Raw genomic sequence first — 22,343 nt, forward strand, 5'->3', positions numbered from 1 at the left:
CAATCATCAGATTTTGAAACTTAAAAATCAATTTTGTTCAATTGTTTTTCACAAGATGGCTCGCCGAGGACTTACTGGAGGTTTAGACATGTTTTGGTTCAGATGGAGGGATGACAAGTTTTGGTTCAGATGGAGGGGAAAAATTTGTTGGTCAACTTATCAAACCAAGACGAATTTCAGTAAGAACGGTTAGATACAGTTTCATGCTTTGTTGATTTGGGTTTACAAGTCGGTATGTAATAAAAGGTTACGTTGAGTTTATTTCTTCAGGCTTTCAATCATGGAGGAAGCACCAAGTTCATTTAGTGATGAAATTTACTCGGAAGACGAGGATCGGATTTACAAAGGACGTCTATGTTCAGGAGAGGTATGAAGTGTTCTTTTGGATAAACCACCACTGACTTTAGAACAAATTACCTAATAACAAGCATCATGTAATTTGTGTATAGAAAAAAATTTCTACCATTTCATTTATAACGCTTATGCACCAATTATTTGTTTTTAAATCAAGCACTTATTGTGTGTGAGTATATTGTTCACGACAGGAAGAATCGATATTGTGGAATTCGACAGCGTCCATTGGGAAAAATAAGAAACAATTTGGTACCATCCGAAAGCTGCTCCTACCATAGTTATAAGCTTAAGTGTCGATGCATGTATGCAGGCAATGGTTTTGAGATTATCTTGGGAAATTGTCTGCCTTCTGATCAAATATGCAGAGCCTATTCTGTAGAACTAAATTGAATTATATATCCTTCCTTTTGGTTTTTCAATTTCCTGCCCTTGGTGTAGTGGATGCCGAGGGGTGACCTTTGGTGAACAAAATGCGAGACTAAATTGGACGTACCCATTACAAGGTTAAGTGCCACCAGAATATACTATATCATTCCAGTTTGTGGATACATATCCGATTGTTATTTTACTAGCGAGTTGACCAGTTGTTTTTAGCCGCCAGGTTCCTGCTGCTCTCTAAAGTGGAAGATAACACAAGTTCAGTGGGTCAGTGGTAAAAAGAGAGATTTAGTTCAGGATTGGGTGAAGATTACTGTTGCTGTTGCAAATGGATCATTGGCTTCTGCAACAAATACTAAGGAAGTTATGCAAAGGCAACACTTTGTCAATGTAGTGAAGAAGTAGTATATAGGAAAAGTGAATGAAGCATTCTGGATGTTCACAAAACGTAATTTTAATGATAAACTTTGAGGTTCAGTTGATTAAGCTTCATAGCATAATTACATGACAAGAAAACTTTAAGTAAAGGCACGAGAAAGGTCACCACCGGAGGACCCTTTGAAAACATAAATCAATTGATGATCTAGACCGTGCATTTGCACGGGCATGCAAGGACCTTGTTGATTATATATTCATGGGTGGAAAGCCTGCATTGTTCAACAAGAAGATAGTACGGATCAAACTCATGTAGGGAAACCTTATGTTTCTAAAGTGTAGGGGAACCTGATGTTCCTAAAGAAACATCGGCTGTCACTCATGTACGTTCCTATTTGCTAGCCATGGCTTTCCTTTGGGTCTTCGGCATATATTTTCTACGAAAATAAAAAGAAAAAATAAATACAATCCACACATATCTCTTATCTTTTCTTCAGCTAATTAACGTATTCTCCCTGCCATGTCTGGGCGTAACCATTCCCTTGGGGCTGTACCGCCCTGCCTTTCGGTGGATGCACAGTTGAAGAAGCCGATCAAGGTAATGCATCGTCACGGGGCTGGGGGAAGCCCCACCCACGCCAAGTTAAAAAAAAAGAATCCCTGTGCGTAGCACGGGCACAAATCTAGTTGAGTAAGAAAAAGAGTTAATGAATAACCACCGGTTTGTACAACTTGGGTCTACAATCAAACTACCGTCTAAGATTATTAGCCGGATAAGATCTTCTCTAAATTTGCGGAAGCTTCGAGGATTTGTCATTTCCAATTAGGAATCCAAACTAGAAGTCGATCAAATTTTCCTTCATTGACGAGACTACAGTGAGCTTGATCTGAAAAACTAAACCATACTAGTTCTTTCTTTGATGCGTAGGTCCTGACATAAATACATCCACATAGTGATTTGGTCCAAATTTCGAGAGTAGAGTGACCTTGACTTGAAAAATCAAACAACGCCACTCTTTTTTTTTTTGATGTCATAGGTCCAGACATAAATACAACAACATTCATGTTTGGTTGAACTTTTAAGGATTATATGCAGAAGTAGGCCTCGTCTGTACCCTCACTTTCATTTGTAGGCCACTTTTTTTATTTCTTACAAAACTAGGCAAGTTAAACGGATTCCATCCACTTTAACCACCTCGGTCAATTTATCGCGTTGACTGGACAAATTCTCGTCAAAATATCACTTAGCGATATATCGTGGGTGTGCAGAGATTACAGAATTAACCTTCTCTTCTCTCTGGTTCTTCTAAAACCGGAATCGAGGAAAATCATTTCTCTTTTCTTTTCTTCTTCTTTCTTCTCTTTCTTTCTTCCATGTTCTTCAGATGTTGGTGATTTTAGAAATTGAAATCGAGACTTTTGAGATCGAACGAGGTAGGGAATGGTCAAGGGTTATCTGATAGAGGTGGTGATGATACGCTATCGTATTCAGAGTTCACGGAAAAGGTAAATCGGAGATTTACTTTAGGGTTTCGAATTTATTAAAATTGTTCTGTGAATGTGTTATGTTTTGATAGATTATAGGTGGTTTTTGATCTTAATTGTGCTGGGGATGATAGCATAGAGTTTAATTTTAGTTTTTCAGTTAACTGAATTAGAAATTAGGGTTTATAAGATTGAGTTGTTGATGTGGAATCTTAGATGAAGGATATGAATTAATCAGTGGTGATTCGAGGAAGACTTTAGGTTGTTAAACCTAGGGTTGTATACTGATTTGGCGTTGCTAATTTAGACTATTGCAGAAGACAAATTAAAATTGGGGATTTCAATGGAGTTCTGAAATTGTTGAAGAACAAAGGAATTCAGGGAATGGGTGTTGATCAAATTCAAGTTGCAGGTAAAGGACATGAATGATTTGTTGGTGTTCTATGTGCAGAAATGGAATTGGTGATCGATATTCAGGTGTTGATGAATTTACTATGTTGGTTGGTGGTAGTGACGCTGCAGGGAGTCTTGAGAAGTAAATGATGAGATTAATGTGCATTGTTAGAGTGATGAATGAATCAAAATCCAGAAGATGGTGGATGTTTTTATCAACATGGGCTCAATGGCCGTGAACCATGTTTGAGGAAATGCTTGAGTGCTAGCTGAAGCTGTTATTGTTGTGAAGCTTGGGTATGTGTTATTGTTGTGAAGCATGTTTTAAAGTTGTGTGTATGTTGTTGGTTCGATATTTAATGATATGGTGTGGAGATGGTGAGCAGCAGTATGGAGGATAAACGAAGTTGAATCAGTTGTTTGGACATGGATTTGATGGTGGGGGAACTGGTGGTAGTATGCAAAAGATATAACATGGACAGGGTTGGTGAGAGTGTTGGTGAAGGAGTTACTGAAGTTCAACCTGGGGACCATGTTATCCCTTGTTACCAAGCAGAATGCAAGGAATGCAAGTTCTGTAAATCAGGAAAGACAAATCTCTGTGGCAAAGTCCGGTCTGCTACTGGAGTTGGCGTTATGTTGAAATTTACGCACTGGGTGATGACGGTGGGAGTACATAATAAGATGTCAGACATATGAAGGTGGTATTGCTTAAAGGGAAACTTAGATTTGACTGATTCTTAGATTTGAAGTTAGGGTTTCTGATAACACTAACAGAAGGAATAATACTGCTCTTCAACAACAGAGACTCCATTTCTCAGGTAAAAAGAGAAAGAGAGAGAGAGTTTGTTGAAAGGAAATGTTAGTGATGGCTTGCCACTGCCAGACGAGGGAGGGACTTTTATAGGCGGAAAAGAATTTTTGAGAGAGTGCAGCAGTTTTTTTTTGATGCACAGCACGATCTAGGCTTTATCTACTATTGTGATTAATCTGTACGGCTAGCAACAAAACACGTACATCCATTATTTTCATGTGCTTGTGGGAGCACAGAATCCTGGCCTTCAGGTTGTTTCTGCCAGCTGCGATTGCCAATATGATTTGGTTCATACTAGCTGGTTGGGTCTAAATAACCGAGTCAAAGGACTTTTAGGTCTTTTTAAGTGCACCTAACGGTGCTAACTTTCCATCCATCATTTTTGGTCAAAATTTGCCTAGTCTAGCAATAAATAAAAAAAGTGGCCTGGAAATGAAAAGCACCAGAAAAACGGGCCTATTTTTGTGAAAAGCCCAACTTTTAAGAGTTTCAGTTGTGAAGCAGCGTTTTCCCAATAGCCTACCGCTGAGTATTATGTAATGTGTAACCAAATAGAAAGACATTAGAGTGGGCTATGCTAGTAGACATAAAGCACTGAGTGTCAACATTAATCTATTAACAAATTTGAGTTCTGAATTAAGAATAAAATGAAAGATGTCTCCCTAAATTACAATATGAAAGAAGGCCATCAAGCAAATTCATTTTGCAAAGTCTGGTCCACTTCATCCTTTCAGTAAATACTCCCCAACACAAATTACCTATTCCCCAAATACATATAACTGAATTGATTAACAAAAAAAGGAGGACAAAATAATTACTACTGCAACCTGGTAATAGTTTGGCTCATTGATAAACAACAATGCAATTACAATAACATTTGTGCATACACAACTACAACCCAAACTTAATTTAATCTTTCAACATACAATCAACAACTCTCACTGCAACGACATTTATTAATCTCCAGTATACAAACCACCATTTCTCTTTCTTCAAAAGCAAAACAAAGAATAGACCCCAAAATCCAACAGCAAATCCCAAAGCAACAATAGCATACAACAACAATTTATCTTTGACATCTTCGTAACTTCCATTTGGAGGATTACTTCTCTGATCATCCTCACAAACGTGGTTTGTGTAGAAGCCACACAACAAAGTGTTGTTAGCATATGCTGAACCATCTCCACTTAATGTGTCAAAGTGGGCTTCTCTTGGGATCCTACCACTCAAGTTATTATAAGATAGATTCAAATATCCAAGATAACGTACTGATACTAAAGAGTGTGGGATCTTTCCAGATAAGTTGCTGAAACTCGAATCCAAGGACTCCAAACCGCTCATGCTTCCAACACTTGGTGGCATTACGCCGGAAAAGCGATTATGTGACAGATTAAGCGTGGGGAGACCTTTTAGTTGACCAATCTCTTCTGGGATGTTTCCTTCGAGATCGTTGCATGATAGATCAATTCCTGCACTGTAGCTATACAGTTTCTGAAATTGCATCATGTTCCCTTTCAACGACATTTGAAATAGTAAACCAATTTCACCGCCAATAGGGAACAACTCGGTAGGTTTACTTACCAGCCTTTGTAAGTTCCCTACTGTCCTAGGAATTATCCCTGTGAGATTGTTTTGCGATAAGTCTAATATTTGGAGATTTTGTAAGTTACTAATCTCTTTAGGGATTGACCCGTTGAACTTGTTTGACCGCAAAGAAAGAATCCGTAGCAGCGACGAATTAAACACAGTGGGGATAGTCCCTCCGAATTTATTATTCGCTAAGCTTACAACTCTGAGATATGCAAGTTTACTAATGAAGTCAAGAGGACAACCACTAAGATTGTTGTCATTTAGTTGAAGATGATGCAACACTGAATTTTGTTGAAGAACCTCGATTGGAATATTTCCTGTGAGATTATTTCTGCCAAGGTTAAGAGAGAAAAGATACCTGCAATACCCTATTCTAAAAGGTATAAACCCAGATAATTTGTTGTTTGAGAGGTCAATAATAGAAGGACCTGGTTTTTTTTTCTTAACATAAAGAAAAGGGAATTGAACCTGAAAATTCATTTCCACCTAGATTAATGGTATCAAAACTAGAAAGTCTTTTTCCACTTTCTGTAGAGATTTCACCACTCAGTTTATTATGGGATAGGTCAAATGAAGTACGCGAATAGGTATCGAGAGCTTGAGGTGGAAGAGGCAGAGAGCCACTAAGTTGGTTTATCGACCAAGGAAATTGATAGGGTTTTTGGCAAGATAGTATGTAGACATAATAAAGTTGGTGAATTGTGTTGAAATTGATGAACCGAAATTCGAGTAGGAGAGATCAAGATGAGCAAGTTCTGTAAGATTAGAAAGCTGAAGTGGGATTTCTGAATCTTGGAAATTGTTGTAGGCAAGATCAATATATTCGAGATGGGTAATGACGTTGAAAACGGAAGGACATAACTTACCTGTTAATGAAGTGTTTGGGAATTCAAAAATAAAATTATTTTCTTCGAGGTAGTTTTCCCTGGCTATGTTTCGAAGGTTGATGGAGATGACACGATTAGAATCGTATGAACATACAACTCCTTGCCAATTACAACAATTTTGATGTTTGTAACCATCTTTCCATGATGGCAAACGATTTCCAGGATCACTCAAAGGGAATTTGAAATCTAAGAGTGCTCTTCGCTCATTTTCATGGCATCCATGACTCGCTAGTGGTAATTGACCCATGCTGATCAATAAAAAAAAAACAAGAAATAAAGATGGACAAGAAGATGACAGAATAATGTCAGTTGATTACTCTTACAGAATGTGTTCATGGTTTATTTATCAACTGAAGTGTTTGCTTGATAAATGTGTGCCGAATAGCACAGCGTATGAACTGGTATTTATAGTTTTTAACGTTAACATTTCAATTTTACCAGTCCATTGAATTTTCAGTCATTGACTACGCGGTAGGTCCTAGCATAATTACATAGCTTTGACGTCCATTAAAGACTTTTTATCAGTTTACTGAAATATCTTGGGGTTCAAAATTCGAATGGACATTCACGTTCTTGAAGAAGTCACAAGTGATCAACATACCATGAACTTCAAGTGGTTTAAGTTTCTAACAGTTGCAGCTGCCAAACTGAATTTTCCTCATAGTCTACTAGTAGTTTTAAAGCAGAGAAAAAGACATTACAGAGGGCTAAGCCAGTAGACATACAAAACTGACTATCAACATTAATCTATTATATCAATTTGAGATCTCTATTGAAAATACATCATAGCATAATTGTTAAGAAAAAATCAAAACGAAATTCTAGAACAAAAATGAAAGATTTTTCCCTAGATTACAATCTGAATCAAGTGCATTAAGCATATTCATTTTGCATAGCCTGGTTCTTTTCATCTTTTCCATAAATACGTTGTAGCTCACGAGTCGCTGCTTGATATGATTCTGAATGAGATAGAGATGAAAAGAGAAGGAAATAATCAGTCCTGGATAACAAAAAAAGACTCCATATTCGATGCAATTTGATAATGCAGCACAGCTGTAACCACAAATATGTTGATGATGTGATTCCCAATTAAGGTTAAGCCAGTATACTTTGTTTTCTTAGTTGTCATGACCATGGTTTCTCAAGGATTTAATGTCTAAAACTGAAATTGAATGTTCTTCAGTTGGTTTTAGGTGCAGTGCTTTACACAGCAAAGATGGATGGGGTTCATTGTCACTCTATTTTCAGGTGAACTGTTTTTTTGCTTGATTAACAGAAACCGACTAAAGTGTGTACAGTAAAGATCATTTTACCTTTCCAAAGATTGAACGACTTCTGATTGATAGGAGAACCAGTTACGGTTTGAATCACTTCAAATAACAAGTTCTGAGGAGTGCTCCTTAGCTCTTGCACTACTGCATAAATAGACTTCCCATTCTCGAAAAATATATGATTATTAGGGTGCTTAGTTTTGCAATTGGCATGGCGCTCAAACTCAAAAGCATTGAGTACCTGCATATCCGGATTCATTTAGTAAGAGGCAATCTCAAAGAAAAAAGAGTACCGTTTAGAAGATAAAGTACCATCTAATTTTAATTGTACCCAGTACCTTAGAAAGACCACATGATTGACAGCTGCATAAATATCCTGAACCTTTTACAATCCCGTGCAGCTCCTTTTGACATTGCAAAATTGGATGTTAATAAAACTTGGCAAGACATATCTTTGAAAATAGATTGGATGGACTGAAATAAATTTACCTGCTGTGACCAGGCTATATATTTCACTGGTACTCCATCAAGCATCCCAGTGGATAGCAAGCTTCGGACATTTGAAGGAAAATTGTTGTTATTAGGAGATACCTTCTTTGACGTTTTAGGCTTAGTATCATTTCCTGACTTTTTGGTTCCGCTTTGGGTGGTATTATTTAGAAGTGTCTCGGCTTGTGGAACAACCAAACCGCTCTCCTCGGGCTTCATATCTGATTGTTGTTCAACTAAGGAATGCTGACCCATCATCAAGTCGTAGTTATTAATAAGCCTGTCTGAGGTTCCTGTGACAGGCTCCTCCTGATACCCACCGAAAGATATCATATTTTGGTCCTCCTTAATGAAGGAGTGAGACATCGAATGGTACATGGATACAGGAATATCATTGCTGGACTCCTTCGTCTGATAACTCTCAGGTGGAGGCACAGAGATGCTATCATCCTTGTGAAGATAGGCATGAAGCATTGAGAAGGGCATCCCATCGCCAGATTCATTGACCTGGTAGTTGTGTCCCATGGAGATAGAAACACCACTTTCTGAGTCTCGTACCTGGTTAATTTTAACTCTTCTAATTCCACCATAGTTAAGTGAAGAAGCATTATAATCCTGGGACATGGACAAAGCAACAGAAGCATCATTTCTGAATGGATCCTCCACACTTCTTCCCATATTTAGGTTATCTGAACCAGTTGAATGCACATTGCTTTCATCAAAGCTGACATCCCTAGCAGGTTCCGAACCAAACACTCGGTCACTGAATTGCTGGCCAGTTCCTGGTTCAAAATTGGTACCATTTTCCCAAGGAGGAACATTTGCAGTCATAACTCCTGGATACGATCTGCTGTCTGTTGTATCTATAGCCTGCTTCTTACTTGGAAAGAGATCCGCTTCCGTAGGATCGAAAAGCCAATTATATTGGCGCTTGGATTCTATTTTGGAAGGATTGTCATAGGCTACCTGATCATCAGGTAAACCTCCATTGTCCTTTTCAGCCCAAAGGGCCTTATTTTTGAATGACTGCACAGAAAGACTGTTATTACATGACGAAGAAAAACAAATGCAAGAACCAGATGAAGAGCAGTAATTGAACTTCAGGGGTTCAGAAACTAGAGCATGACATTCCTACCACCCAACGGTAATACAGAGCGGGCACAATCCCAACGCATACATCATTAACAGTATTTAGTTAGAATCTAACAGGCCATCATGTGTAGCATAATTTGAAATTTTCTTAAGATAAAATTGAAATTGGAAGGTGTAAGTTAGTTAATGTTCCCAAAGATGCCACGAAATGATTGACGACTATGGCATTCAATAAAATACAGTCAACAATTGAAAACAACAAATTACTTAAGGAATTCCTTCCACTAGCGATATATGCAACTTGCAATCAGAAAGTCCTATAAACCAAAGAAGAATCTTCAAAACATTCTCTTCTTGGTAAAACAGGTCAGAGCCCTTAACAAACACTTAAGAAATTAAGAAACGGATTTGAAATACAGATCAGTCAGACCTGATTTTTCTTAATTGCAATTTTCTAACAGCCAAGTAATGCTGACATATCCCTTCCATTCATTGCTTAATCAGTGTCATTTTTCCAGAACCTCTAGTTCATAAATCAATGCCATTATGATAACCGCAAAATTCAAATCACCAAAACAATGACAAACAAACCGCACCACAAAACTACCCACATTCAATTATGATTCACAGAAACTGTGGCTGCGCAACTACAGTCATCCCCAAGACACTCCGAAATCTACAAGAACCAAACTTTCACATCTCATACACAATTCAACTACCATGTATTAGCTTCACCCAAATTCTGTGGTTGTGTAACTACAGTCACTCCCAGGACACTCTGAAATCTTCAAAATCAAAACATCCACACTTGATACACAATTCAAACTACCACACATTTGCACCCAAAATTGTAACTGAGTTCTCTTTCGCTAAAACAACTATAACACTCACAACTACTCAAAAAACCCTAATCCAATCCAATGCGGCACCACAATAACTAATCAAAATTTCACCGTAAAAACCAAAACTGAACCCGGAATTTCACTACAATTCAACACCCAAAATCAACAAAATAAAAAAACACAGAACAAATCAAACTACCACACAACCAGTGCATACATACCATCAATTTCAGTTTGACTTCCTTCCAACAAAATTCGTACTTCACCTACTCCCCTCTTCACGTTCTGAAGCTCAATCTGCAGAAATCAAACAGTTAAAGAATGTAAAGGTCATAACTTTATCACTGGAAAAGGACATTAGAATCGAAAAGAAGTAGTTTCGTCTGATGCCCTAACCTAAGAGAATCAAAGGGGTTTGTGATTGTGATTTTGGTTTCGATTCTTGAAGTACCTTTGTGAGTGTGATAGTTGTTGGGTAGATGATGATGTTGATGATCTCAATGTTAATAGATTTTAGCCGCGATGCACTGTGTAAACCCTAGAAAAAGCGATTTTGAAGGGGGCGTTGTTTTTTATCTGAATAGGAAGTTTTTTTGGGGGTTTTATTCGGTGAGTTTGGATATCAAATGATGCGTTTCATGATTTCAGATCTATTTGTGCAATCGTAACCGTCGATTGGTTGATCGTTATCGTACCAGAACTTATATAGTCATGATGACGCGTGGCAATCTCATTATTCACTGATTCTAGACGGATGGTGTGAAATTGTGTGAGAAAATCTAGTGGTTGTCGGAAAACCATTTCATTGTTCCGATGCGATTGAGGATAATTTGAAATCGCAAAGGCACCAGTATGGAATAGTTTTCCGATTTCTAAAAGTTAAAAGATAAGAAATTATGGGTATAAATTTCCAAAACAATTTCTAGAAACAAGAAATTATCAATTTTTTGTAAAACGTTTCAGATTTCTGCTTTTGATATCCAAGTGCGTTATAAATTTGGATCTCAAATAAATTTTATAACCTTATATTTGCCTAGTGACTCAAAATCTATCATTCACTTAAAAACTACCGTTGCAATCCAAAATATACAAATTTACATTGGGATTATAAGGACTCACTCTACACTGTAGAGCTGGTTACCAAAATTTTAGAAATGATGTGGGTTACTTGATGGGCAACAGGAATCTGAAATTCTGACTAAATCGCATTCCACTACACTAGCCCCAACCTAGCTACTTTCGGTGGCGGAAAACTGCAGAGGAAGGGAGTCCAGCCCCCGCGATGCTAAAATCAAGCAGTGGCGGAACCAAGGCCTGACTAACCCTAGCTCTAGCCCTCCAAAAATCTTGAAAATCATAAAAATGACCTTCATTTTTTCCTATGTTTAGTACTTAGCTCGTCAAATATTAGTATTTAGTCCTCCAAAAATTTTATGAATTTTTTTAGACCCCCTCCAAGCTGTTTTCTGGCTACTCCACTGCTTGCAAGGATCAGAACCTGGCAAAGTATATGATTTTCTATACAGAATTAAAGTTGGTAACTTTTTTTTCTATAATTAGATATATAGATTTTAGACTCTTTACATATTAGATATACATCATACATTGACACTTAGTCCTTTTCCTAAGCCTTTCATTTTCGTTTAGGCTTTTAGCAGCAAAATTATAATAAGAACAGGCTTTTAGCATTTTTGTTGACATCAAAATTAGATATAGAGGTACACCACATGAAGCATGCTTGATGTCTTGAAAGTTGATTTTCCGCTCAAGTCTTGGCAGCATCACACCTGCAAGCCTCTCATTGTTTTTCATCACAATCTCTTTACAGAGTGGAGTGATGCAGAATTTAAAATTATGACACACCACCCCTGATTCAGTACAACATGTATTTACAAATTTACCTCCTGTCATTACTGAATCATGTTTCGAGTACCGATGTTTAGTTCAGAAACCTGAGCTGGAAGCATCTGTTGCAATATTAGGTAGTATCAACAGCTCTTCGGCTTGGATTTTGGCAACACATGCTGTTTCCAAATGCATTTCCTTTGTCGAAGCTGTAGAAGTTGTACTTTTAAGGGAAAAAGGAGGAGTTGTTGCTGTTGTCGTAATTGCAGAGGATGAGGCTGAGTAGCTGCTTGACTTCTGTACTTTATTTCCGTAAATTGGGGTGTCCAGCTGCACTGAGAACATGGAGTAGACAGGCCTATGATCTGAAAATTTTGATTCACCTCTTACATACCACATCTGCTTCATTCCTTTGCCTTTCCATAGTATTCTGTCACACCTGCATTGCCCAACCAACAAAGATCAATTTTTTTTTGAAAGAACCATTACGCAAAACTAACCAGAGTAGATTTGGTACACGCCTTGGGTTTGAAACACGTAGACCAAGTAGTGCAGAATGAAAAAAGGAGAAGAATTTTACCATGCAGGTGTTCTCCTCTTCTCTTTTGATTTGGATGTTTGGTTTTGGGCAACGTACTGGTCAGAATTATCAAGGTATTTGTAAGTTGGGGCAAAACTTATGCTTCCTTCTTCCCATCCTTTGAACACCCGGCCAGCTCTTTGTTCTATCATGAGCTGCACTCACCATTTCTAACCAATTCATCGAAAAATACTAAAAATCTAATGTCGCACAACAACAAAAGTGTGTGCCACATCTTTATTCTATTCTAATTTTTCTCACCTGGTCTTTCTTGAGAAGGGTTTCCCAATCTTTATTTTTCAGAAGTTCATCTGTGTCGCCACCAGGAAAGGCGAGTCGGTAATTCAAGTCTCCAAGCCAAATAGTATGACTGCAAATCATCAAAGAAAGGGAATCTCAGACATTCATCGTGTTATTTCCCCAACAAAATCACCAAAATTTGCATAGACGCTTACTCATGTTCTAGAATGCTAACAGGGGAAGGTGTGAGTGGTTGTCCAGATACTCTCTGAGACTGAGAGAACTTCGTTTTCTTCAATATCTCAATAACATCAAAATTTCTCCGAACCTCGTCACCTTCTTTCTCGCCTGAAGTTAAATGGGTGCACACAAAGCAAAAACTTGTTTGATGCAATGTCATACTGATCGATACAGAACCCTGCAAAAATTAAACCCCATCAGCATCTTGTCTACCTCGAATGTAAACAGTAATTCGGAAACTTTCATTTCATTAGCATCTTGTCTAACCTTATTTCCAAGATACCCCATAATGCCTCTTCCAACACACGAGACTTTCAAATTGCTAACATGTTGGTTAAGATCAGTGCGAACCCACACACACAAAAAGATGCCAATCATTTGCTTACTTGCAGCTAAGCAGTAACGACTACTAGTATTCTTTGGAGATTTACGCCTCATTGAAAAATTAGAGGGTTCATCCTCTATGTCTGCGTTTGAACTAGAAGTTGAATGTCTTCCTGAATCCTCTTTATCCAATATATCATCTAATGATATCAGATCAGAGAAGCTAATTCTAGTTTTGATATTCTTATGTTCTTTGCGACTTAAAGGATTTTGGGCGAATTCCGTATTCTTATCAGTATTATTCAGAGCTTGGCGTATAAGTGAAAGCCACTTCAAGGCAGGAGCGTAGTCCTCTGCACCTAATACATTCCCTGCATTCAGTGGTACAATTTCCTGAAACCTGGCACATGGAAAAACAGACAAACCGGATAAGAATTCTTATGGTATAAAGTATAAACATATCCTATTTATCGAATTTGCACGACTGAAAAACACAAGTTATCATGGGTGGCGGAAAGTTACCCAAGAACATAAATGTCTGCAGGAACTGGAGTTAGTAACCAATCCTTTAAATTCAACCTTTCGTGGGGACATTTTCCTCCAACATTCCATGTACCCACAAACATCCTACACCAAAAGTAAGCCAAAACAAAAGCTGGTGAGTTAAAAAATGGGAATTTGGATAAAATGCCCCCGTTTTTTGATACAAAAAAAAAATGCCCCCATTTTTTTAAAATTTATTAAAGTGCCCTTACCGTTTATTTTCACACCTTGGACCCACATAATTGAGTCAATGATCGTTTACCGAGTCAATGCTCCAGTGGTTGTGTGCTTGAATTGCAGAAGAATAGGTGGTGATGGAGTTGAAGTAGTGGATGTTGTGGGTTGCTGCTTTAGGAATATGTAGGTGATTGTATGGAGATGAGCACAGATCTGTGTGGGTGCTGAGATGAGATGATATTGAACCTGCAATTCATTGCACTAATGGAAGGATGTTATTGTAGGAGTCAGTGTTAATGCTGGACAGAACTTGAGGATGAGAAATAGTAATTAAGAACATGGTATTGATGGTATGAAACTTGGGTTTGGTTGTCACTCTTTACAGTGGTAGTTTTATGAACTCAGGTGATTGAGCTGGTGGCCATTTACAATTAAATGTATGTTAGGACAGGGTCTTGGCAGTGGCAGGTATGAGTCGAATGGTGTTGCAGAGAAGCAACTGGAACTGATATTTGTAGTTCAGTTTTGATTGAATTTAAGAAATATATTGAATTAGTGTTAGTGGTTTTGTAAGTTACAGAGATAATGGAAGTGGTAGTAATGTTGCTGGTATTGACTCGACTCGAAGCGGCGACTCAAGTAGATTAAACTCAACTCGGTAGGAAGGACCTTTTAGACATTTTGACGCTGCAACCTAAGCGTTGAAAGCTGCTAACTATGCCAAAGTAAGGGTACTTTAACAAAATTCTAAAAAAACGGGGACATTTTTTTAATGTGATGTGAAAAATGGGTTTATTTTATAAAAAAAAAAAAACCTTAAAAAATTCAACCAAACGAAACACAAAACGGGGGCATTGATGGCTACTGCTAGAATTTAGTCTTCATAGAGAAAAGTGGCCTAAGTTTGAAAGAACAACAGGAACAGAACAAAACGCAACCAAACAAAACACAAAAAGAGTAAATAAATTAGCAAGTCAACAAAGACTGACTTTCATTGACTGCTGGGATTACTGCAACATGGTCTAAAAGTAAAGTTGGGTACCTTTTGTTTAGAGATGCTGGATTGTCTGATTCAATCCTCGGACGTTTCAAACTCTCTGGGGCAGCCTCTGTCAGCCAAGTTTCTGAATCATAATGATCTTCTACTGAATTATTTCCAGTCATATCTAGAAAAAAAAAGTTCGAAATATTCGTACTGAGCAAAATAATGATCTTGATAATTCATAAACTATCATGTCCTGAATTATACTAGCCAATCACGATATAAATTTATCCAAGTCCTTAAAAAAGAATCCAGAGTCCCGACCCAGGAAAATAGATTTACCTGTAATTTCATGATCTGAATGAAACTCATCAGCTCCACTTTTAATGTTTAGCCATTTTCTCACAACCACTTTTGGCCAAGATGACTATAACCACCACCACCACACACAAGAACACCAACAAAAGAATATTTCCAAGTGAGTTGCAATTATTCATGAAATGAGCTGCTAAATTAGTCACAAAGTTAAGAAAATCCATACCTTGTAATTCATACTACTACCAGTAGAATGTTCTGTTCTCATTGATATGTGAGTTAGGCGGAGATCTTATTCCTTCTTCTTCTCCTTCTTCTTAGCAACACGTTATGACTACAGAAGTATAAGTAAACCCAGAAACAATGCGAGTAAAAACAAACCGAATTTGCAATAAAGTTGTTGAGAATTTGACAGTGTAAGATAATATTTGATTTGTTTAAATTTTTCTTCTAGAAATTAGATTAAGTTAGGTTTTTTCTTTAACTTGAAGTAATTAGCAAAGGTTTTTCAAGTAATTGGGTTTCAATGAAAACAGAGCACACAAAACAGCGGAGTACTGTATGATTGATGCAAAACAGAGGAAACTAACATGAGAAACGGAGAAAGACACAAGGAAATGATGAACTGGATTGAGAAGAAATGGAAAAGTAGCTGTTAATTCTGTTTTAGTTGTCCTTTTTATGTACTTTTCTGCAAGTAGACTAAAAAAAAAAAAAACGACGTTTTTGTGAAGTGTGAAATGGACTGTTCAATTTAGAGGGAGACTAGAAGAACTTAGAGGGGACGAATAATTTTTTGTGGAGAAGGTTAGAAAATGAGTTCGTTTATAATGTTTGTGCTCAAAAAGGTAAGTGGTTGTTTCATGGTTGGTGGAGAGTGAGTGGGGTGCATTTTCCTTTTAAAGATGGGACATGTTATCTTGGATATTGCCTCTAACATTTTTCCACTGCAGCAATGAAACGGAGAAGTTATCTAACATTTGAAGCTCCGTCAACAATTAGTTTCCCTGTAACATACTGCATATAAAAGAGCGATAGTAACTTTTTCCAGATAGTAACTTTTTCCAGAAACGAAAGGTGGTGTATAACATTTAGGCACTGACAGATCTACAGCTGGGCTAACCTGGGCTTTAGCCCAGATAGCCATCACAGTCCAACAATTTAGGCACTGACAGATCTACAGCTGGGCTAACCTGGGCTTTAGCCCAGATAGCCATCACAGTCCAACAACCTAAAAAAATGATATGCTATGGTCGACAAGCCTAATTACCCGGAATGGAAAAAGAACTCAGACGTTTTGGGTCCGTCCCTGCATTTAGGGCTACGGTCCTCATCCTAGAAGAGCACTGCTAGTACAAATAGGTGAGCAGGTGTTGCCGACTGACCTGGTAGAGCGTGCAATTTTTAATCAGATAGTTAATGCTTCGACCCCTTAGTTTCGGCGGTCGTTTAACTGGGATAGATAAGTAATAAAGTCGGTTGTGTTTCTTATGTAAAAAAATTAAAAGAAATAAAAATAACCGATTAAGAAATGAAATAACAGATTAAGAAAGATCATATATATTCATGATGATGGTACCCGTAAGTTGAGCCGGAATTATCAGAATTTAATGCCAGGGATGTGACTTAAACCATGACACTACTTTTTAAATAATAATAAAAAATCTCATCTATACGCAAGTCGGATATCGTACTAGACATTTTGATGTACTACATCTTTATCTGTATCAGCAAAGGTTGTTGATCCCTTACTTCTGTATCAACTATAACTGTTGATCCTTTGCGAATGTATCAACTATAACAGTTGATCCCATCTGCATGTTTCAGGTTACTTGCGTTGCAAGTCTTTTCTTTCCTAATTTGTTTAGATTTCCTTTTCTTTTCTGTTTAGTCGATTCTTGTGAACCTATTTAAAGGCTTTTCCTTCTTGTTTTGAGAGACATCTTTTATTATTAATATTATTGTCAAATTTGATTATCAATCTTATTATCTTAGAATCTTGATTCTTGAATGAGATTTTAATTAAGTTTCTAACGGAACTTAAATTATCTTCACAACCCTAGCAACTAGTTTGCTGTCTTCTTATCTAAGTTTCTGTTTAGATTTTTATCTACAAACAGATCTTTACAAAGCTTCCGCAACTCAAATAACAAACCCTACCTTTTTCTCAATGAGAGAAAAGTCGTTTTCCCAAGCTGATATTGATGCACTCTCAAAAGAACTTTTGAAACCTCTTTCAACTGCCTTCGTCAAAGATATTGAAACAAAATTTGCAGCAAGTGTCAAAGCTATTACAGATAATTTTGATATGAAACTTGGAAGTTTGAAAAGTATCGAAAATAGATTAACAACGCAAGGTGAGTAGATAGACAAATCATGGGCACGCGCTGGTCTTGATGACACAGACATGCCTCCTTTAGACGATAATAAGAAAGAAGGAGAAAAGAAGACAGGAGAAAATGAAGATAATGAAACCAAAACTGGTTCTTTTGTTCAGAATTCTTCTATTCCTGACAATGTTTAACATATCCTTCAACACAAAGAGTCGGTGGAAGGTTTTTTTAACACTCCAAAAAGAACTGTTAATGTGATTATCAACAGTGATGAAGAAGACAATGCAGAAGAGATCAAAGCACAATAGTGGACAGACGATAAATAGTTAAAGTCTAGTCTGAATCCTTATGGAAGTCTACCAGAATATAAATTGAAGGATGATATACCTAACTTTCACGGTGGTTTACAAATTGAAGACTTACTCGGTTGGTTTTATGAAGTAGAATCATTTTTCAACTTCATGGAAGTCCCTGAATCTTCTCAAGTAAAACTAGTAGCTTATAAGTTCAAAGGTGGAGCTGCATATTGGTGGGAAACACTCTGTGATGATCGACTTAAGTATCACAAAACTCCTATACGTACCTGGACTCGAATGATAGGTTTATTAGGAGATAAGTTTTCACCAAGAGATTATAAATAACAATTGTTTATCAAACTTCAAAATTGTCGGCAAGGAGCTCGATTGGTTGAAGAATATGTAGTTGAGTTCTATGGTTTAGTTGCTCGTAACCAATTGAAGGAAACTGAAGAGCAATTAGTTGTACGTTTTTTAGACGGTTTGAAAAACTTAATTCAATAAGGGATAACACACTGCCTTTAAAATGGTTGAAGCAATACAACAAGCTATTAAAGTTGAAAGGCGTGTACTCAGTACTTCCATACAAGCAACTCCACGTCAATCTCGTTATCAAAAAATTTATAAAGCTTCCAGACCATATTGAAAATGCGGGGGTCTAACAACCACACCCAACAATTCGTTTGTAAATTTGAGAGGACTTACTCCAATACAATTTCTAGAGAATCAACTAGATAGTCAGACTCAATCTAGAATAAAGTATATCAAAGAGTTTAATATCTCTAACTCTTAATTCAATCCGCAATCAGCAAATAGAAATCTTCCAGCCCGATTGAATATAAGAGGAAGTACTTGAACGGTACCAAAGACCAATGTTCAAGTGTCAATCAACAACCCAAGGTTGGATATTCCAATTGATTGATCTTGACGCATAACCTGTGATATTTCAATTATATAACAAAATATAATGCGGAAAAGAACTATCATAGACACCAGAATTTTGTTAACGAGGAAACCGCAAATGTAGACCTAGTCCAGATTGAACACCATACTGCATTAAGCCGCTACAGACACTAGCCTACTTCCAATTAACTTCGGACTGGACTGTAGTTGAACCCTAATCAATCTCACACTGATTCAAGGTGCAGTTGCGCTTCTTACATCTTTGATCACAGCAGGATATTACACACTTGATTCCCTTAGTGGATCTCACCAACAACTAAGAGTTGCTACGACCCAAAGTCCAAGACTTGATAGACAAATCTGTCTCACACAGAAAAGTCCATAGGATTGAATAAATCTGTCTCCCACAGAAATACCCAAGAGTTTTTGTTCCGTCTTTTGATAAATCAAGGTGAGCAGGAACCAATTGATAAACATGACTTATATTCCCGAAGAACATCCTAGTATTATCAATCACCTCACAATAAACTTAATCAACTTGCGAAACAAGTTATTGTGGAATCACAAACGATGAGACGATGTTTGTTTGTGATTACTTTTCTATCTTGCCTATCAGAGATATAAAATCTCGAGCCAATTATTTCAATTGCACTCAACACGATAGAAACATCAAGATAATATCACAACAACTACAAAGATAATAGTTGGGTCTGGCTTCACAATCCCAAAGAAGTCTTCAAGTCGTTAACCTACAGGGTCTCGAGAAGAAACCTAAGGTTAAAGGAGAATCGACTCTAGTTATGCAACTAGTAACACACTGGAGGTGTGGGGATTAGGTTTCCCAATTGCTAGAGTTCTCCTTTATATAGTTTTCAAATCAGGGTTTGCAATCCAAGTTATCTTGGTAACAGAGCATTCAATAATAAATGTTAGATGAAAAACCTGATTCAACCAAGTTAATATCTTTCAACCGTTAGATCGAACTTAGCTTGTTACACACAAATGAAATGTACCCTCATTTAGGTTTATGTAACCGTACATAAACGTGCACACCAGGTTGGTTCACAAATAGTTAACAGAGGATATCCATATGATTACTCTCATATCAACCTTATTTATTTTAATCATAACTAGTTCAAATGACTCAAATAAAACTAGTTAAAGAGTTGTTCAATTGTTTACAAAACACAATCCAAACCAAATCGGTTTGATTCACCTGAATCAATCATGGACATTATAGCCACGGTTTGCAAAGATTACATTCCTTATGATTTAAATGTTTAAGTCCATGAACTGACCGATTTGAAAAAGTAACCAGCTTAAGCATGTGTACGTATATGCGTACTTAAGCAACCGGTTTTGAGTTTTTAAAGTTCCCAAACTCAAGGTGACTAGTTAAGAGTTTGTCAAGATCCAAACTCAGCAGAAATTCTGGATTCGAGAACTTTCGCCAGTATGCGTACGGGTACGCATACTTAACCTCTCCTTCACCAATTTCGTATATACACATATACATACTCTTGGCTTCCGGTTTATGGATTTATACACTAATTTGCGAACACACTATATATGCTTATATCCAAAGATGGTTATATCATCAACTCTTTATTTCAATCATTGAAACATTCTTCTATAATGATAATAGCCGTTTTCACACACTATTAGCATCAAAGCAATTTTCAAGATATTGAAATAATCATTATCGAAACATTACAAGTCTACATCAAATTATTGTATCACACAAATCATGTAACATTTTACTCGACAATTTTCTCATGATATAAGACGAACTTGGTTGAAGTGAAAGCTTACCAACACATATTTCGAGAAATATGTGAGAGAGATATACTCAACTCAAAATCTCAAATGTGTATAGAGAAAACTATATCGTAACACGGCTTATGTCTCAATATAGGAGATAGTATAAATAGAATTTCCGAATGATAGATGAGTTCAAGTCTCCACATACCTTTTATCGAAGAAGTTCCACAACCTCCCCTTAGTAGTTCTTCGTCTTCAAGAGATGAACGTCGAGAGATCTAAGCTCAACTATACTATCTATGTCCTAGCCCGACATATGTATAAATAGGCTAGAACTCAAGACTTATAGTTTTGATCACTAACATTGACAAACATGCTTGAGATAGCAACGCATGCGAGTTCGACCGAGCAATGATCTAACAATCTCCCTCTTTGTAAATTTTAGTGACAAAACTATCAATACATATGGATTACAAAAAAGATAAAAGAAAAAGTAGCTTCTCATCCACATGCTTGATCTCCTTGGCATCTTCAACGCGACTCGAAATCTTCATCACTTTCAAGTACTCCATGATCCTAAAGGTTGTAAGTTCAGCATCACAGTTGTTGAAGATCCGTAGCTATAACAATGAGAAAACAAAATGCTCTGAATCATTGTTATACAGTGTCATAGTATTATTACACAACATCAAAGTTCAATTGTATCACAACTTTGACAACAATACTATGGTGATATGTATCAAATCCCCCTTAGTCAATACATATCTCAACATGAAAACCGCTCCCCTTACATAATGATCGATCCGTAAATCATATGTATTTGTAGTGTGAACTACACATTAGTTCTCCTGCTTTTTATCAAAAAAGTTGGCAAAGGTACGAAAATAAGTGGGATCCTAATGAAATTTCCACGGAGATACTTCATGACCAAAAGGTGTATTAACATACCAACAAATTTAGATGCAATCATAAAGCCGAAGCTAAATGCATTCATCAAGGAGTTAATAAACATACAAGATAACCCCTAAATATTTCACAGCCGCCCTCCCCACAAAGGTTTGGCATTAAGCAAAGTTCAAAATGAACTCTCCCCCATTCAATGTCATCCCCGAAGGAACAACAAAGGCGACCTTAATTTCACAAGAAAAAAAGGATTTCTTTTGGACAAACAAATTACATGAACAACATGAATTTGAATCCAAAAATATTCAATTGAAACAACCACAAGAGAACCGAAGGTTAGTTCAATCGAAAAATACAACCAAATTAATCACAACAAATCCCATGATTAGTTTAATTGAAATACACAACCAAATTAACCAGAAAATGATCAATTCAATTGGTCATGCTCGACATAAGAGAACTTACGGAGTTACAACTAACATAACCAAAACAAAATGATTGATTTTGTTGGTTATTCTCGACATAGGGAACCTTACGGAGAAACACAGTATATGCACAAAAATATGGATCGGAGATCGACCAAATACTGCGGAATAGACAAGGATTCATCCTAATTTTTCATCACTATTTGCACAATGACATACAATAGGCTTAATCCTTGTACAGAAAATTTTTATCCTTTCTTCCATCAAACTATGACATAAAAGGCTTTAACTTTTGTAATGCCAAAAGTTTATTCTATCTTCCATCAATACATTCATATCTACATAATAGAGATAACTTTTGAACAAGTATGGGACAGTCACAGGTTCACGGACGTAAACAACATATCACATAACAATTTGCAATATATAAAATCATAAAGATTAAAAATTGCAAAAAATCATCTTCCAAAAAACTTAGAATTTAGAATTTAAATAAATAAATTTAA

The 22,343-nt window shown here is 36.8% G+C and overlaps 3 protein-coding genes across 8 annotated transcripts; all 3 read right to left on the minus strand.

The window, feature by feature from the left end:
* Nucleotides 1-4,708: 4,708 nt before the first annotated feature.
* On the minus strand, nucleotides 4,709-5,869 carry LOC113343481 (receptor-like protein EIX2). The gene has a single exon (XM_026587648.1). It carries the CDS (start codon nucleotides 5,867-5,869, stop codon nucleotides 4,709-4,711), a length of 1,161 nt encoding a protein of 386 aa, XP_026443433.1.
* A 1,129-nt stretch (nucleotides 5,870-6,998) lies between these two features.
* Nucleotides 6,999-10,555, minus strand: LOC113343530. 2 transcript variants are annotated; one of them, XM_026587686.1, is made up of 6 exons: nucleotides 10,422-10,555; nucleotides 10,192-10,267; nucleotides 8,037-9,062; nucleotides 7,886-7,951; nucleotides 7,590-7,788; nucleotides 6,999-7,235 (listed from the first exon to the last, which is right to left on the minus strand). In XM_026587686.1, the coding sequence occupies exons 2-6, from the start codon at nucleotides 10,192-10,194 to the stop codon at nucleotides 7,150-7,152; spliced, it is 1,380 nt and encodes a 459-aa protein (XP_026443471.1). In that variant the 5' UTR covers nucleotides 10,195-10,267; nucleotides 10,422-10,555; the 3' UTR covers nucleotides 6,999-7,149. The 2 variants fall into 2 exon arrangements, with proteins under 2 accessions (XP_026443471.1, XP_026443472.1); XM_026587687.1 differs by having other exon boundaries at nucleotides 10,367-10,554.
* A 985-nt stretch (nucleotides 10,556-11,540) lies between these two features.
* Nucleotides 11,541-15,891, minus strand: LOC113343528 (type I inositol polyphosphate 5-phosphatase 8-like). Of its 5 annotated transcripts, none has more exons than XM_026587681.1 (9): nucleotides 15,443-15,891; nucleotides 15,244-15,328; nucleotides 14,962-15,043; nucleotides 13,722-13,826; nucleotides 13,143-13,599; nucleotides 12,851-13,053; nucleotides 12,657-12,765; nucleotides 12,396-12,550; nucleotides 11,541-12,254 (listed from the first exon to the last, which is right to left on the minus strand). In XM_026587681.1, the coding sequence occupies exons 1-9, from the start codon at nucleotides 15,482-15,484 to the stop codon at nucleotides 11,915-11,917; spliced, it is 1,578 nt and encodes a 525-aa protein (XP_026443466.1). In that variant the 5' UTR covers nucleotides 15,485-15,891; the 3' UTR covers nucleotides 11,541-11,914. The 5 variants fall into 5 exon arrangements, with proteins under 5 accessions (XP_026443466.1, XP_026443465.1, XP_026443467.1 ...); XM_026587680.1 differs by having other exon boundaries at nucleotides 14,962-15,085; XM_026587682.1 differs by lacking the exon at nucleotides 13,722-13,826 and having other exon boundaries at nucleotides 14,962-15,085.
* Between the last annotated feature and the right edge of the window lie 6,452 nt (nucleotides 15,892-22,343).

Source organism: Papaver somniferum, unplaced genomic scaffold, assembly GCF_003573695.1.
Source record: "Papaver somniferum cultivar HN1 unplaced genomic scaffold, ASM357369v1 unplaced-scaffold_6, whole genome shotgun sequence".
Lineage (NCBI taxonomy): Eukaryota > Viridiplantae > Streptophyta > Magnoliopsida > Ranunculales > Papaveraceae > Papaver > Papaver somniferum.